At 54.2% G+C, this 17,163-nt stretch overlaps 2 protein-coding genes across 6 annotated transcripts; both read right to left on the minus strand.

The window, feature by feature from the left end:
- Positions 1-4,528: 4,528 nt before the first annotated feature.
- LOC141736893 (centrosome-associated protein CEP250-like) lies at positions 4,529-8,932 on the minus strand. 3 transcript variants are annotated; one of them, XM_074571542.1, is made up of 4 exons: positions 8,628-8,932; positions 6,643-6,798; positions 6,022-6,216; positions 4,529-5,275 (listed from the first exon to the last, which is right to left on the minus strand). In XM_074571542.1, exons 1-4 carry the CDS (start codon positions 8,727-8,729, stop codon positions 5,234-5,236), a joined length of 495 nt encoding a protein of 164 aa, XP_074427643.1. In that variant the 5' UTR covers positions 8,730-8,932; the 3' UTR covers positions 4,529-5,233. The 3 variants fall into 3 exon arrangements, with proteins under 3 accessions (XP_074427643.1, XP_074427644.1, XP_074427645.1); XM_074571543.1 differs by having other exon boundaries at positions 6,643-6,795; positions 8,628-8,926; XM_074571544.1 differs by having other exon boundaries at positions 6,103-6,216; positions 8,628-8,915.
- LOC141736884 (uncharacterized) lies at positions 8,805-16,660 on the minus strand. Of its 3 annotated transcripts, none has more exons than XR_012585071.1 (11): positions 16,506-16,660; positions 15,765-15,930; positions 14,175-14,281; positions 13,555-13,686; positions 12,484-12,628; positions 12,084-12,230; positions 11,390-11,536; positions 10,606-10,836; positions 10,177-10,370; positions 9,213-10,070; positions 8,999-9,122 (listed from the first exon to the last, which is right to left on the minus strand). XR_012585071.1 is itself a non-coding variant. In XM_074571531.1 (10 exons), exons 1-10 carry the CDS (start codon positions 16,553-16,555, stop codon positions 8,945-8,947), a joined length of 1,497 nt encoding a protein of 498 aa, XP_074427632.1. In that variant the 5' UTR covers positions 16,556-16,660; the 3' UTR covers positions 8,805-8,944. The 3 variants fall into 3 exon arrangements, 1 of the variants encoding a protein (XP_074427632.1); XR_012585072.1 differs by having other exon boundaries at positions 9,016-9,122; positions 9,326-10,070; XM_074571531.1 differs by lacking the exon at positions 9,213-10,070 and having other exon boundaries at positions 8,805-9,122.
- Between the last annotated feature and the right edge of the window lie 503 nt (positions 16,661-17,163).

Raw genomic sequence — 17,163 nt, forward strand, 5'->3', positions numbered from 1 at the left:
GCTTCTCGCAACGCAACGTCCGGGGGAGCTCGGACAGAAAAGAAACCTTCACCTGCTGAAAAACGCCATCAAGAAGCGATTTCAGGGCAGAATTCTCCGTTTCACAACAAAAGCTGTCGTTATTCTTTTCATATCTCTGCTATTTTCTCCCAGAGAGATTAAATAGTCCCTTGCCATCACACATGAGGGCAAAAACTTGTCTCGTACCAGTGGTTTTTTAGCATGAAGAAGCGTCCTAAGAAAAGCATTCCAACACGCAACTCAAAATACGACTTTCTGGGTTGAAACTGCCCACGCTAACGAGCTGCGCCTCCCTCTAACGGCTTTACCTGCTTCTGTATGAGGCGAAAATTCTTCTTATGCATGTAAAAAGCCTCTTTAAACAATTGCTCCTCCACTGGTGTCCAAGTGTCCGAGCCTAGGAATTAACCAGCGACAGCCAAACTATTACAATAGGCATCCCCCGCCTCCAAAAGCCCCGGAAAGGGATTAGAACTACTCTTTTCCCCACCCCAAAAGAACATTTGGAAGCCTCAATTCAATCAGAGCAAAGGGAACGGCGGGAGCTGTTCTCCTCCTTTACCTGTGTAATGATAATCAGCCAGGGGATGGGACTCGGGTCTCCGAGGCGGCCCAGCACGCAGCATCTCCGCCGCCTCCTGCCAGATTTCATAGGGAAAAAAGAGTTAAATTCCTCCGGAGGAGGAGCCAAAAGGGAAATTCTCCCTCCTCCTGGCAACGCCCCAGCAGAAGCCCAGGGGTGTTAAATCCCTTCTTCGAAGAAGAGGGAGCAAAGCAGACCCGCTCGGAGCTCATCGAGGGCACACCTCGGGTTTTAGCCAATATCCCTTCATTCGGGAGCAATTCTATTCTCCAAATCATCCCAGAATCACAACAAATTCTTAATGATGCACCTGGAGAGGGCTCGGGAAGCCCACGAGACGTTTACGCCGCGTCAGGCAGCACCCAAGAACCTCCTGCGCCTTCGGCAAAGAGACTCCCGCCCGCGCAATACAAAACTCGGAGCGACTCCCAGCTCAAAGCAGGAACAAAGTCCGTTCTTCATTAGAAATTGCCGCTTCTTACCAGCACGTCGCCTTGAGCCTCGTGCAGGCAATGCAGAGCCAGCTCCGCGTTGACCCGGCCCCCCGGCCCGCCCTTGGCAGACGCCAAATGGAGCAGGTTTCTAACTACAAACGCAACAAAAACCCACAAAAAGTCACGTTTTCCTCCAGAAAAGGGGCCAGAGGAGAGGGAGGGAAAACAGGACGAGAGCAGCAGAGACCGCAGACGAGGAAAAGGCAGAGAAAGAAGTCCGGTACCCCAAATAGCTCTATTTAAAAGCTCGGAGAGAAACCTCCCCTCTCCCGAGGGCGCCGCACATGAGCTGGGAGGGCTCCAAACGCCCGTTTTTCATGCAAGACACTGCCGAGAGCGTCTCCCGTTAGTCTTTAGTCACTCTCCCACCAAAACCCAGCCATCTCCTTCCCTCCAACGGGAAGGCGGGCAAGAAAAGGAGGGAGACAAGCCCAAAAAGGTGGCATTTTCAACACCTCCTATCCCTGGCCGGGGTCAAGGTGGAAGAAAAGAGGTAGGAAAAAAAAAAAAAAAACCAAACACCTTTCTCCTGCGTCTCCGGGTTGGTTTCCACGTCGCCCCAGGGCTTCCACACTAGCGATGCTCCCTCCTCCTCCTCTTCCAAATGGGATGGGTCCTGGAGGTCTGGAAGCTCCGCTTGGAATTGGCTTCCAATGTTGATGCGCCTGAAAGCGTGAGGAAGAGGAGGTGAGGAAGACGAGTGGGGAACAGCTCCGGCAGGAGAAACGCGTGCATAAGGGAGGAGCTGTAAGAAAGACGGCCCCTATTTCCCAGGAAAGCGCTAATCGCTCTCCTCTAACAACTTCTCCAGCACCACCACGGTACCGTTCTGCCTCCTGAGTCCTCTTGGGCCCCATCGGGCAAGAAAATTGGGAGTTTCTTCCTCCTCAAAACCTCTCCCAAGTGGTCAGGTTCCCTCTGAGAAGAGCAGCGAGCTGCAAGAGCCACCACCGCCGAGCAACAAGTCCTTCGGAATGTTGTGTAGAACGCGGGAGGCCGGCAACGCTCCGTGACAGCGCTCGGCCGGGCATTTCCGCACATTTCTGGCCAACTTTGCTTCAAAAAAGCCACCCTTGAGGACTGGCCGAGCCACCGGCAGAAGCTCAATGGCAACTGCCAGGGCCTACGCACAACGGGCCTTGCACCAACCACACGCCCACTCCTCAACGGCACTTCCCTCGTCCCCCCTTTTCCCACACTTTGCTCTTCTTCCCACGTCTGGGCGCCCATTTTACTCTTTCATCAGCCAAAACACCCAAACCCCCTTGCAATTCTGCCCGGAAGGTAGCAAAAAAAAACACCCGAGAGAAAAATCATTCCACCAGGACCAGCCTTTAGCCTTCCTCGCCATCCTCCAGTCTTTTGAACTGTGCGTTTTTAATGCTTATCTTCAGTTTTTACCCCAAACTCGCACAATCTAATCAGGTCGCGGCTTTAGGAGGAACTTAAATCGCAACTCCAAAGTGAGTAACAGGTTACCTGTTTCCCAGAAATTCCACCAACAGGCCCCTGGAACCTTTACCAACTCCGTTACCATTAGTGTTCATTACCACCAAGCCCATTCCTGCCGTCTTAGTCGAATAGAATTGGGGGGATTAGCTGAGCTGCTGAACTGCTGACCAGTGGCTCACAGAAGCCATTCCAGCACGGGAGTTTTCTCTAAATACACTCAAAAAAAATCACTAAAATCGCCACCCACCTCCTTCCCTGCTGGAAAATTCCTTCTCGTGGACGGTACCGAGAAGGCAATCAGCCGGCAGAGCCACCGCAACGTCCCCCTGAAGGCATCTCGGCTTTGGAGGGACGCTTTCCATCTCCTGCGTCCTCCGGCGATGGTTTCTGGGCACCAGCGAGGGACTGGGGTGCATTTTCTGGCCTCCAAGTCCTTCGCATCCCAACTCCAATCCAAATTGTTTCTCTCTGAAAGAAAATAACGAGAACTTCTGTTAAATAACAAGCGCTCAAGGATTCCCTTTCCCTTGACCTGCTGCTCCTTCCTTGCTGTGCGCCATCGCTCCCCGCAAAAACACCCGATGGTGACCCTTTTCGGTATAAAACCACCCGACCGCGGTTATTGGAGGGGGCGGCGGGAAAGCCGAAAAGTGGAGGAAAAAAAAAATGGAGATAAAGGGGTGGAAAATTAACGGGAGGAAGTTGAACTGCTTTTTTAAAGAATAGAATTTCATCACCCTCAGTGTTCGATCTGCCATTTTGGGCCAGGCGGTGTGGCGGGGAAAGGACTACGGGGCTCGGAGCTGAGCCTGCGCAGGGTGCTGGGGTGGGCACGGGCAGGAAGGCGACGTGCAGCCACGCAGAGTGACGAGGGAAGCCCTTCTCTTCTGCCCTCGTCGCACGGCTGAAGCGGAGCCCTGGCCTGCGCCCGCGGGAAGCCTCAGCACGCAGGGCTGCGAGCGCTTGTCCAGGCAACAGCGAGCCACAACCTGGTGTCTTCTCCTCAGGAAAGGCTTCGGCAACACATGACCAAGTTGAAGGATGCCCCCTTCGGACCGTCGGAGCGGTTCTGTCAATGTGGGCCTGCCCTGTCCCCCGAACTGAGTTTTGGAAGGCGTGTCACAAAACCACGCGCACCACGAGAGGGAAAGCCGTGCTGTCCCGCTAAGGACGCCCTCCCCTCCATGGGCGCGCAGTGGTCCCGACAGCCCGTCCCTCCAGCAGGTCCCAAGCCCTCTGCCCAGACAGGAGCCCGGCGCAGATCACTGCGTGTAAAGCCTGTCGGAGGCGAGCCCCAGCCGCCCGCGTCAGAAAGGAGGGGGTTCGCGGGAAGGCTTGTGGCCCATGACCTGGGGAGGCGTGCGGCAAGCGAGGTGTAGAGCCCCTGGGCAGCAGACACAGACCTCACCCGCTTGCGTTGCAATAAAGAGTTTACTCCCACGTCTTTGCTTGTGCCTTCCTTCCTTCCGGCCAGGCCATACTGTGTCCATCTGGGCATCTTCCCTGCAATGTTTTCCCTCCTCTTCCTCCCTCCCAATCCCTGGGTCAGGCGAAGACCCAGCTTTTGTCTCCTTTGGGAAGCTTTGCGGCCGGGCTATCGGAGGGGCTGCTCCAGCTCTGTTGAGCCGGGGTTCTGGCGGTCCTTGTGTCAAGATCCTTTCTCCAGGGCTCTTTCTTCTCAGAGCAAGCAGCCCTGCACAAAACCCTTGTTCCCGCCGCTCCGGGGACGGACGGTGGCGTCTCCCCCTGGGGACCGCTCTGCCACCTGTCCTTTGGGTCTCCTCGCTGCGCAGCGGGGAGGCAGCTCTATTGTGGAGGCCCAGAATGGTGCAGGTGGGCAGGTTCGAGCAGCCGGTGCCAGGGCTCACCCAAAGGGAGCTGCAAGCAGGGAATGGGAAAAACCTGAGCAGGAGGAGATGTCCCTAAATCAGGGTTCTTCACCCGCTGGGTAAAAACCAATCAACACACTGAGTCGAGATATTTGGCTTTATTTCAGTTCTGCAGAATCGGGGGCCGGGCGTTTCACAACAGCCAGCACACCACGCGTTTCCGACAGTCCCAGGTTCACAGTGATGAGATACAGCCCATGAGTGAGCTACAGTTCCCTTACCAGCCCTCATCAGACACATGCATTGAAGTCCAAGTTTGGAACGGTTTGGGAGATCCCCCTAATTAGGCCAATTAAGGATTAATTTCAGGAGTTCAGCTCAAGTTCCATCAAAGTTCTACTACAATTCCATACAAAGCGCTCCTGGAACTTTTTAACCATATTCTTTTGGCATCCCTACTCTAACATTTTCCTGACCCATGAATGTACCAAGCACTCTCTTTTTCCTTCAGAAACAGTACAAAATGGCTTTTATTACAAAAAAGGTATAAACCCCACTCCCCCTTTCCTTCAGAAATAGTACAAAATGGCTTTTAGTACAAAAACATAAACCCCCACTATCACTAGCACAGGCTGCAAAATCTAAACAGAACAAATGCACCCCCCCTGCCCGCAGGAAAACAAACACAGTCCAGGGAAGGGCCCAAGACGGGAACCCCGCGATGCTGCAGCTGCTCCGCAGCAGGACAAGGTTCAGCGCAGCTCCCGAGTCTCTGCCACCGGAGCAGCAGCTTTGGCCTTCAACGTTTGAAGTTCCTGGCCGGTCTCTGCACAGCACTCAATCCAGTCCCGCTTCTATTTCCCGTCTTGCGCCAGCTGCGTCTGCGGAAGGGACACCTGAAAGAGGCCAAAGGCCGAGCTCAGACAAGCCCACACTGGTAGGACCAGCCCTAGCTCCACGGTACCGGCTCTCGGGGAAGACGCACCCTCTAACGCCAGCCCTGACAAACACTTGGTCCCCGGGGAACGGAAGTCACAGGTTCCCAGAGTCACCCCGGCCTCAGCTCACACTATCAACAAGTTGACTTTCTCTCTGGCTTACCATTCACACGTACAACCCCGAGACATCACATGGATATGAGAGAGAGAGGTTCCTACAGGATTAAGTCACCCAACTCTCCTTTCCAAGAGAGAGACGGGGGCTGCTGCCACCTTACTGCCACAGGCTTTTTCCTCAGCAGGAGAGTTACTGGTTACACAAGGCACTGAGGAACTCTTCTGCTCTCATCTGCCTTAAAAACGTGACAGCTAGCGCGTGAAAAGGGAAAATGGGAAAGCTCAACAAGACGAGCAAGACTCAAGGGGAACGTCCTTAGACTATTCTCTATTTCCCATCCATTCCGTTTTCTGAGTTTCCTCCAATCCCTCTCCCACCCTGCATGACCCACAGGCACCACAGAGACCAGACCTCGGGGAACGATGCTGTCTGGCCATGGCCAAGGGACGCGTCTGACTGGGTATTCCCACTGCCTGCCGGTCTCCCTTCCCGATGGCCAAACAAAACTCGGGCCACAGCATCGTGCAGAGCTCTGCCCATCAGCACAGCCACAGCGGCTCTGGATGAGAGCTTTCCTGCTCCTCACCCGGTCTATACTGGGGGGCTGCTGCCATCGTTCCTCCATCTGGCCAGAGCCTCCTCCCACCAAGTAGGATCCTGGTCTCACCTGCTGAGACACCAGCATCTTGTGCTGGTCAGACTCGGAGAGAGAAGATCCGCCTGCATCTGGCAGCGCCCGACCTCTGCAACATCTCCTCAGCCTCCTCCGTTCACGTTCCACCTGCACGTTGGATAGGAGAAAGGGTCACAGAAACCTGCCACCAAACAAGGAGCAAAAGGACCTCTGGACATCCTGGCAAGGAGATGGCTGCTCAGAGACTGTGAATTGCACCACAGAACGCTGGGGCCAAAAAGCACTCCAAGTAGCCCACGGAAGAGAGCGAGCAGGAGGAAAGAGTTCCTGACACAAGAGTGTCCAGTGGGTCTGTATGGGGACACGGGGGCAAGAAGGCTGGTACCGCAGTGAATGTGCATTTGCGAAGGCAACGGGGTGCCAGAAGAGAGAGAAAAGACAAAAGCGTGTGGCCACGGGGGACAGTGGGAGAGGGAAGGAAACAAGCCGAGGACTCCACAGTGCTGCCTCTGGAAATGCGGTGTCTTCCAGAGGACCACGATGCTGTGCAGAGGCAGCGAAAGCCTGGTCTACCTCCTCCAGAGTCCTCCTGAGCTCAGCACTGTATTGCTTCAGCTCCGTCTTCTCCTGGTCCAGCCTTGCAACTGCTCGCTGCAGACGTTCCAGCCGCTGCGACAGGAGTCTCTTCTCCGAGAGCCAGGACAGCCGCTGCCCTTCTGCAATCGTCTGCTGGGCATTCAGAGAGCAGATGATGGGAGTGGTGCCACAGAAAGGAGAGAAGGGACAGAGTCAACACATCGAGGAGAGTGACCATGGAGGAAAGGACAGTGCTACGTCCCTTCTCCTCCTCCTCCCGGTCCACAGCCCAAAACAACACTCTCCCTTCCCAGGGGCCCTCCTCCACATCGCCTCGGAGAAATCCCTGCGCCAAAAGAACACCCTGAAAGCACAATGAATACCCTGGAAATACCCTGGAATACCCTGGAAAATACCCTGGAAAAGCTGGACCTCAGGAGTCTCCATCTCTGAAAGCATCCTCTAAGCACCATCAGTGTCGCCGCTGTTCAGCCATCCTTACAAAATTCTACTACGTTTAGTACATTTGCTTGGTCAACTGTGCCCTTTCCATGCCAAATCCCAACCGCCACACATTGCTTCATCTTGCCTAGATAGGAGAGAACCAATCACCCACGCACAGCTCTTGGACTCGCATTAATTTTAACGGCAAGCTGCGTAGTTCTTTCATTAGTTCTGGGCTTGACGGAAAGCGTTTGAGCAGCTGAATGGTGAATTACTAGCAAACATTTTCTCCTCGGCCCAAGCACAAACACAGGCTGGGCAGAGAATGGATTGAGAGAGCCCTGAGCAGAAGGACTTGGGGGTGATGGTCGATGAGAGCCGGCAACGTGCACTTGCAGCCCAGAAAGCCCCCCGTATCCTGGGCTGCATCCCCAGTAGCGTGGCCAGCAGAGCGAGGGAGGGGATTCTGCCCCTCTGCTCTGCTCTGCTCTGGGGAGAACCCCTGCAGTGCTGCCTCCAGCTCTGGGGCCATGAATATCAGCACACGGAGCTGTTGGAGCGGGGACAGAGGAGGCCACAGAGATGCTGCGAGGCCTGGAGCCCCTCTGCTGTGGGGACAGGCTGAGAGAGTTGGGGGGGTTCAGCCCGGAGAAGAGCAGGCCCCGGGGAGACCTTAGAGCCCCTTCCAGTCCCTAAAGGGGCTCAGGGGGAACGGTTTTAGACTGAAAGAAGGGAGACTGAGATGAGATATTAGGAAGAAAGTCTTTGCTGTGCGAGCGGTGAGACGCTGGCCCAGGTTGCCCAGAGAAGCTGTGGCTGGCCCATCCCTGGAGGGGTTCAAGGCCAGGTTGGACGGGGCTTGGAGCAACCTGGTCTAGTGGGAGGTGTCCCACTGGCATGGGGGTAGGAACTAGAAGATCTTTAAGGTCTCTTCCAACCCAAACCATTCAGTCATTTGATGAAGTCTCAGCCAAGCTCCTCAGAACAGCGTAGGCTCACAGCCTCCATTTTCACAGCTCGGCTCCCTTTTCATCAAGGAAAAGGTGCAGACGGACTGCAGGGTCAGAAAGGGACCAGACCCTCGTGCCCTCCTCACAAGACAGGCCACGAACTCCCGTACCAGGAACAAGGGGCCTGTTCCGTCTGCTCCAACACCTCTGTCAGCCGCCAAAGGACAGAAAGGAAGGAACAAAGTTCCCCCGCCTGCAGCTGGCAGCAGCGTTAGGAGTCTACTCCATGGCGGGCGGGAGGCTGGGAAGATCCCAGCCCTTTGCTGCCATGCTTTGGCTGGGGACCACCCAACCTTCTGTTGAACTCCTCTTACGCCCACACGCAACCCGTGCCTGCATTTACTGTCCCACCAGAGTCCTGAGGGTCTCCACGCTCCTTCCAGGACGAGCCACTGGCTCTGCTGCCTGGCCCGGCACCGTGTCGCCCGGGACAGACCATTGCTGCCATTTCACACGCTCAGGCTGTTCTTCTCCTCAAGCCAGCCCACAAAGCTTGCTTGAAGGATTCAGAAGCATAGTGTTTCCTACCACGTCTTGCAGGAGCTTGTTTATCTCCCCTTGGTGGTCGGCCTCCCGAACTTTGAGGGTGTCGGTATGCTGCTCTTCTTTCTGCAGGAGCTCTTGCGCCATGTTTTGCCGTTCCCGCTTCAGGAGAGACCTCTCTGCTTCCAGCTCCCACTGAAGGCACTTCACTTCCCCTGCAAACACGACAAATGGCAAGAGTCAGAGTCTGCACAAACAGCGGCTCTGACTTTACTGACCTTACGCCCTTTGAGCTTCCGTGGAGGAGGGGTCTGTCTCCAGCTCCTTCACTCCTCAGAAGCACTGCGGACAGAGAGCTGCTTTCATACCACCTTCCCCAGGCACGGGGTCACCAGAAACGGGAGGCTCTCACCTTGGATCACCTCCTTGGCCTGCGCCACCGCGTGAAGCTGGGTTTCAAGATGACTCCTGGTGATCTCCAGCTCAGACAAGTGCTGCTGAGCCTCCAACAGGCTGCATTCCAGGGTCTCCTTCCCTGACCTGCAAATCGTGAATACAGAGAGAAAGGAGCTGCTTGCTCCTGACACCCACAGGGAGTTGTTCCAGGAAGAAGCGGTGCAAGATCCCTACCCCTGCCTACGGAAAAAGGCTCGCGTGGAAACTCCTACACAGGGAGCCTATTTCTGCCCTTCAAAATAGCAATGCAGGCCCCTGCGAGGGAATGGCCAGGCTTCCCTTGTCACCTGGCAGGACACAGAAAGCCCAGTCGAATTGGACTGCAATAGCCAAATCTTCACTTGCTGGGGTCTGATCCACGACACACGGGTAGCTGCGCCCACCAAGCCTGTGCCAGCAAGCAAAACTTGGATGGACAACGGAGGATGTATCTTCAAGAAGGAGAACAAGCACACAGTTCCGATTACACCAGTCTCTGGCAGGCCAAAGTAACTATGTCCATTTTAACAGACGTCAGTGATGGGCAGGAATCTCGCCACCCCTGAAGGCTGGCGAGAATTCAAGAGAGGTTTCCCTGCTGCTGGTGTCACCAGCTCTAGCTCCTGCACCACACTAACACCAGTTAGCTTAGAAACAGAAGGCCCTCCACATTTTCTGCAGGAGCCTCTGGCTTCTCCCGAAGGGCAGCGTCCTGCTCACAACCTCCATAAGCAATAGCCGTGAATTCTGAAGATCCCACCTCAAACTACGTGACAAGGAAAGATCGATGTTCAAATGCACAGAACAAGAATCCAAGACCAGAGAGAAACTTCACGTTCTGGGAAACGTCTGCGTGGTTTAATTATGGCTCCGTTGAGAGCCCACTCGGCTTGCTGTGGACGTCACAGAGGAACACGTAAGGGGGCATAAACATGAGCCCAACGCTCAGGAGAGCTTTGCCAGCTTTAGCTGTCAGAAAAATAACCTTCAAATCAAGGTAGACTTTTTTTTTTCCTTGCAATTCTTCCATTTTCTGTCCATGGAAGAGAAAACCTGTGAAAAGCACACAGGATGCAATCAATCCCCGTGTAACCACTGTCACCTTTACCATTACAGACATTAAAGAACGTCCTGCCCAGGGTCTCCTCCCTGCCCTTACCTGGCCTCTGCCAGCTGCTCCGAAAGGCCTTGTCTCTCCCGCTCCATGGCTGCCAGTCGCACCTCCAGGGCAGCCTTCTCCCGCACCAGCAATTCCTTCTCTGCGCACACCTCGGCCAGTGCGTGCCCTTGGCGAGAGGACTCCTGGCGCAACTGCTCCAGGCCACTGCGAGACGACTCTTGCTGGCGGGAAACCTGGAAGCGGGACAAAATGCAGTGAGAGCCCTTGCGTGCAGCCCTGGCTTTTGCCCCAGACAAAGGCTCCAGAGCTACACAGTTTGCTGCTTTTGCCACATGGGAGAACAGTAGAGTCGTGGATGCAGTCCTCTCTCTGCAACTTACCAGAAGCCAAAAAGGAGGCCAACACAGACAGCTTCACCCAGCCAAGCAGCCACATGCCCACCCAGAAGCACCAGGTCTTTGGTCTCACCTCAAGGAGTTTCTCTTGGGCTTCTTCCTTTTCCTCTGCCAGGACCCCCAGCTCTACCCGCAGCTCCTCTTGTTGCTCCTCTGCTTTCTTCAGCAGCTGCTCCAGGTGGGCTTTCTCTGCACAGAGCTCGCTCTTTGTTCTTTCACACAAGCTCAGCTTCTCCTGGGCAGAGATCTTTGCTCTCTCCATCTCGTCCACTTTACACAACAGAGCCTCATTCTCTTGCTCCAGCTGCAATCACAGAAGCACAGAGGAAATCAAATACAGCAAGACTTACTCTGAAGAAGAGGAGAGCAGCACCTCCACATCCCCTGTGTCTCGCTGACATACTCCCAGGTCAGTGCTCCCAATAAGCACGTGCCAACAAACTACCCCAAGGAGCCTGCGTGGTCTCATCACCATTTTCCAAGAAGACGACGGACGCTGCATTTAAACAACAGTAGGAGAATGGAAAGGGAGCAACACGGTGTTCAAAGACGGGTAGACGTGGTGCTCAGGGACATGGGTTAGTGGGGTTTTGGCAGTGTTAGGTTCGTGTTTGGACTCAATGATTTTAAAGGTCCCTTCCAACCTAGACAATTCTACGAGTCTACGATTGTCCCTGTCTTCCCCTGCCAGAAACAGCATCTGTGGCGCTCTTGCTAGACTTCCTATGAAGGTTGGGCTTGGACAGAAAAAGGAACAGTTCCATATTCAGTCAGTCACACTCTCAGAAGGCAAGAATCTGAGAAGAAGCAGCAGCTGGAGACAAACACCTGCCAAGACCTTTGGCAACTCTGCTCACCTGCAGCACAAGTTGGTTCAGTTGCACTGTGTCCAACGCAAGAGCTTCATTGATACAGCTCATGTTTGCTGTTGCAACACGTAGATCAGCAAGTTCAGCACTCAGCTCATGCTGAGCCCCTGTCAGCTCTGCCACCGACTGCTCTGCCTGAAGAGACAAAAGAACAACATGACAACAAGGGCAGGGAAATCCCTGCCTTTGAGCAGCAACTCCACATCCCCTGTGTCTCGCTGACATACTCCCAGGTCAGCGCTCCCAATAAGCACGTGCCCACAAACTACCCCAAGGAGCCTGCGTGGTCTCATCACCATTTTCCAAGAAGAAGACGGACGCTGCATTTAAACAACAGTAGGAGAATGGAAAGGGAGCAACACGGTGTTCAAAGACGGGTAGACGTGGTGCTCAGGGACATGGGTTAGTGGGGTTTTGGCAGTGTTAGGTTCGTGTTTGGACTCAATGATTTTAAAGGTCCCTTCCAACCTAGACAATTCTACGAGTCTATGATTGTCCCTGTCTTCCCCTGCCAGAAACAGCATCTGTGGCGCTCTTGCTAGACTTCCTATGAAGGTTGGGCTTGGACAGAAAAAGGAACAGTTCCATATTCAGTCAGTCACACTCTCAGAAGGCAAGAAGTCTGAGAAGAAGAAGCAGCTGGAGACAAACACCTGCCAAGACCTTTGGCAACTCTGCTCACCTGCAGCACAAGTTTGTTCAGTCGCACTTTGTCCAACGCAAGAGCTTCATTGATACAGCTCATGTTTGCTGTTGCAACACGTAGATCAGCAAGTTCAGCACTCAGCTCATGCTGAGCCCCTGTCAGCTCTGCCACCGACTGCTCTGCCTGAAGAGACAAAAGAACAACATGACAACAAGGGCAGGGAAATCCCTGCCTTTGAGCAGCAACTCCACATCCCCTGCGTCTCGCTGACATACTCCCAGGTCAGTGCTCCCAATAAGCACGTGCCCACAAACTACCCCAAGGAGCCTGCGTGGTCTCATCACCATTTCCCAAGGAGGAGAACAGCACGTTCCCTGGCGTCTACTGACACGAAAAAAGCATCTGTGCTGGTCTTGCTATCACAAGGTGGCCATACCTTCTCCAGGGCCACTCTAAGCTCATGCTTCTCTTCCTTCAGCACATCCCTCTCAAGGTGCGATTCCTCCAGCGCCTCTCTCGCAACTACCAACTCATGCTCTAACACGCAGTGTTTGTCTTCAAGTGCCACTAAGTCCTTCAGTCTGTGAGAAGGGGAAAGACAAACAAGTCGTCAATGTAAAAACATTCTCCTTTCCAAAACCAGGAGCACATACTGTGTCCCAGATATGGCAGTTGGAATGATTTCCAATGGCTTTCGACCTACACCTAAACACCACCGGCATTTCCTGACTAGAGCTGCATCACTCTTTGTCATGGATGAAACGTTCGTCATTGAGAAAGTAAATCAAGCTTCCAGACATCACAGAACGTTTCCAAAACGTTCAGGTACTGGCAACAGCTTCCTGCCTCTTAGTTCTCTCTCTCCTCTTTCATACGTTGGATACAAGCCTTGCACAAGTTCTTCTTGGGCTAAAACAGACTTTGAAAGTCCAGACTACGACTCCCACAATTACTTTTGCCTTCTGCAGTGAATGAATCCAAGGCCCTGCAAGCTGTCTGGGGAGACGGCTACGAATGTCCAATCCAATAACCATGGGATCACAGGAGGGGCCCGGTTAATACGCTGCATGTTGCAAAATGGCCCTTCTTGCCCCAAAGGCCTTCTGCATTCAGTCTCGCAAGGAACTGTCAGCACAGAGGTGCTACAGTGCTTAGGATGGTGCTGGGCAAATTCCTGCCAACTCCTCTAGCACCGCCCCGGGGAGCAAAAGGGCTGTACCAGACACAGAGCTCTCTTTAGGCTGCTCTCGCTTGCTCACCAAGAACCAGTTCACAGCAAAAGCACTGGAATACGCCACCTCTTTGCCAGTCTGGTCTTACCCAGAGGAGCTTCTGGCAGTCAGACGATTTTTGCCGTCCTTTCTGTTGAAGGCAACCGTTTGACTCGGGACAGAAACAAGGCTGTGCAGAACGGGTGTGTTTGCAATGTGAACACAGCCCATCTATGAATGCAAGAGGCAGCCCCAGAAGAGAACGGTGCTAACAGCAAAGTTTAAAACACCTTTACCTGTCCTGAAGCTCCTTCTTCTCCAGCTCCCCCTTGGCTTGGGAGGACATCACGCTGCAGTTTAGACGGGAGCACTTTGCCATTACAGACCCAGAAAGCCTCATTTGCTCTGCCTTCAGCTCTGACAAATCTCTGCAGAAGAACAAAGGAAGAGCCAACGTTCACACCACCAGCTCTATCAGCTGACTCGCTTCTCACGCACGTAATGGCGCAAAGAGGAAAAGCTGCCAGGAAAGATGACATCTCGGCTGGGGACAAATCATTCCTTGACACTCTGGGGTCAGGACACACCTTGGCGAGCGACTGCTCAGAGGCTCACGACAACAGCCACATAATAAACTTTTCAGGAAGGTGGAGGAAGAATAAGCCTAAAACGGTGTAACAAAAAAGCACAAAGAACACAAGAACCAAGGCACGCTCGACGTATTAAGGAAGGTTCATAATCCAGGAAGATAAATGGCTGACAGTAACCCAGAGTCTGAGCTGACACCAGCAGCAGACACTATCACGGCTACGCTGCTCTTGTTTGTGTAGAAGGCAACTGTGAGAAAGGAACCTCAGAGAGGTGTGAAGGGAAGGTACATCTTTTCTGCCAGAGATCGGCCTCAACTTCTACTCACCGGTTCGTGGCAGCCTTCATTTCCAGGAAATGACGGCGGAAGGTGACCATCTGATGCCACAGCCCGAGCAGACGGTCACGGTCACCCCTGAAGTAGTTCTCATAGAGCTAAAGATGCAAAGACAAAAAGAAATGCCAGTTCAGCCTCCGCCATCACTGTACGAGTCTTTCCGCTGGCAGAGAGCACAACCACCATCGCCAGCTCTCCTTGAATAACTGTTCCGACAGGGCACCAAGGACTGAAGAGGCACCGCAGAAGCAGCCCCAGCAGACCTGCCACCTGCCTTCAAAGAAGGCAACATCCACCCTTCTCCTGCGGGAGGGGACATCAGCAAAGCAAGCTGACCCCGAGTCAGCACCTCGCCTTGCAGAGCTGTCTCACACTCTTGGTGGAGGAAGACAAAGACAAGCCCCTCCAAGACCACCGTCCCATTTGCTAGCGGTGACGGAGGCCTGTCTTCTTCTTCCCTTGGCTGCTCTGAATCTCAAAACACACAGACCTCTCTGCTCTCACGGCTCTAGACGGAGATTTAAGACCCATCAAAAAGACGAGCGCTCCTGTGTCGCTGCCCTACAGCGTCCAGCAGCAGCAAGCATTTGCCTTCAGGACCCAGCAGCACGGCCACAGCAGGTGGGCCTCTTCCGTCACCACGATTTGCTGACACTCCTCCATCTCCCACCCCTGCCACGCTGAGCTCCCCCTCCCACGCACCAACTTGATCTTTGTCTCCCATAACCCTGCCCAAGCGATAACCACCCCTGGAGGTCAGCATGGGCGCATCTCGTCGTGATGGCGGCATCCGGGGCTCACAGGGGGTCTCAGGGAGACGCATAACACCACAACAGCCAAGGGGTGATGCGAGCAATGCGCCCACCTCACCGCGATACTGGTACTGTGGTCAATGTGCAAATACGACTGGAAGTCGTCATCTTCCCCCCATAAATAGTCAAGAGCCCAAGGGCATTTGGAGCTCTCCTGCTCGGCAGCGGGCTGCGGCCGGGATCTCCCCGTGAGCAGGGACGCTGCTCAGGATTACTCCTCCAGGTTAAGAGATTCCGGGCTGCAACAGATCCTCGCTAAATTGGTTTATAGCATGCTGAACTTTGACATTCTGTGATAGAAAGCATTGATTGTGCACATATAATCCTTTAGCCATAAACCATTGACCAAGTCTGCGACTAGGATTGGGTCCAGCCGCACCCAGACTCCTCTCTCAGAAGGCCTTTAGAAAGCCAGGGGTCCTTTCTGAACCTTGACTCAACGGGAGGGTCTCCCTGACAGCTCTCTCTGACCCCGTCCTCTGTGCAGTAAAAAACCAAGTGGACCTTGCTATAGCACCCCCTTAAAACTGTCGCGTCTACTATCGACCTGGTCAAATCATTGGTTTATATCAATAAATATATTGCTGCTTCTCTCTTAGGAGTGAAGTCTATCGCTCCATCCGCGACAACCCCTCTCTTCTGCTCGTCAACACCAACACATCCTCAACAGAGCCACAACCTTCTCACAGCAAGTTCTCTGGGCCAGAAACAAAACGCGTTCTCATGCCACGCTGGCACCCCCTCTGACATTCCCGCAGCTGAGCCTCACCTCACGTTCCTGGCGCCATTCGCGCTCCTTCGCTTCCAGCTCCTCCCGCGCCCTCATCCAATCCACCGTCAGCTTTCCAACATCTTCTTTGAGGGCTGAATTCACCTCTTTCACTTTCTCCAGGTGCTCCCGCAGCAGACTGTTCGCTTCGGCCAGATCCTCGCACCTTGGAAAGGGAGGAACAGCCATGAGGTCTCTGAACAACCCCTATCCACAAGCAGCATCCCCGGCATTTCCCGGCTCCCCCAACACTGACTTTGTTCTCAAACTGAGAGGCAGGAAAAGCACTTTCTAGGATGAACTAAGATCTCTCGGTGATGGCCAACTCGTTTGCTTCTCCTTGCTTTAAGCCTTCAATTTCCACCTACAGGTTGGGTTTCCCCTTCCTCTGCAACTCGGACGATGCCCACAGTTGACGGCTGCCTCCCCTTCGTGCTGCCTCATCACTGGACGCATCACCTTTCTCTAGAGTTGCCCCCAGTCCTTCACCTACTGCACCAGGGCAGCGTTTAGGCTGGAAAGGGACCCTTGGAGCTCACCCGCAGGAACGCCCCGCTCCAAACAGAAGCAGTCAGCACACACCACTATTACTGCCCCACAGAACAGGTTGTGCACCTCTCTCCTTTCCAAAGGGCTTGCCCCAACACTTCCCTTGCGGAGACTGCCTACCACTGACAGGTTTTCCCTCCCTGCCGTGAGCATCCAGGATACCGAGTAGGAGGGAACGCTTCTTCCTTGTACCTTTGCTGCTCCTCTTTCACCTGAAGCAGGGCTTTCTCCAGGGCCTCCATGCCTTCCCACCTGCCTGGGAGGCATCCCTGAAGAAGAAAGCGAATGGTTAGGCCAATTCTTCCACCTGAAGCCCAGGAATGCTCTCCTACGCTCCCACCCTTTCTTTCCTAGCTCTGCTTTAGCCGGCAAGCAGAACGAAAAGCACAGAGCCAGCTCTCTCTGGCCGACGCCAGCATTCTCGCCTTCCAAAACACTGTCTGTCCACCCATTCTATTTCAGAGACAGCCCTAGAACAGGCAGCAAAGCCCTCTCCCGAGACCCAGGATAAAACGTTCCCCGCCAATAAAGCACTCCTGCACACAACTCCAATCCTGCATTTCTGGGACTGCTGGCTGCTCTGAGAGCGGCAACTGGGCAGAACAGGGGCGGGCAAACTCGCAGCGCTTCTTGAAACCCTCCGGGAGCACAATCTTGCTTTCCCCTGCCATGGCTCGGGGAGCTTTTTCGCTCCCGAACGCTACGGCCGCTCTCTTGAGTCGGCGCCCTGCGCACTCACCGCTCCTGCTTCCAGCTGCTGCTCCAGCTCTCGGCAGCAGGTCCGGTACTGCAGGACCTGGGCGCAGACACGGCATGAAGATGAGCGACTGCAGCCGGGGACGGACCCGGC

This window comes from Larus michahellis, unplaced genomic scaffold, assembly GCF_964199755.1.
Source record: "Larus michahellis unplaced genomic scaffold, bLarMic1.1 SCAFFOLD_301, whole genome shotgun sequence".
Taxonomy (NCBI): Eukaryota; Metazoa; Chordata; class Aves; order Charadriiformes; family Laridae; genus Larus; species Larus michahellis.

Coding starts and splice junctions, on each gene's coding strand:
- LOC141736893 (XM_074571542.1), bottom strand. CDS start 8,729: ATGGCGCAAGAGCTCCTGCAGAAAGAAGAGCAGCATACCGACACCCTC. Junction 6,799..8,627: donor ACAAGCTCCTGCAAGACGTG/GTAGGAAACACT, acceptor CTGAATGCCCAG/CAGACGATTGCAGAAGGGCA. Junction 5,276..6,021: donor AGCCCCCCAGTATAGACCGG/GTGAGGAGCAGG, acceptor GGCCTCTTTCAG/GTGTCCCTTCCGCAGACGCA.
- LOC141736884 (XM_074571531.1), bottom strand. CDS start 16,555: ATGGAGGCCCTGGAGAAAGCCCTGCTTCAGGTGAAAGAGGAGCAGCAA. Junction 13,687..14,174: donor ATGAAGGCTGCCACGAACCG/GTGAGTAGAAGT, acceptor GTTCTTCTGCAG/AGATTTGTCAGAGCTGAAGG. Junction 10,837..11,389: donor TGAACCAACTTGTGCTGCAG/GTGAGCAGAGTT, acceptor CTGTGATTGCAG/CTGGAGCAAGAGAATGAGGC.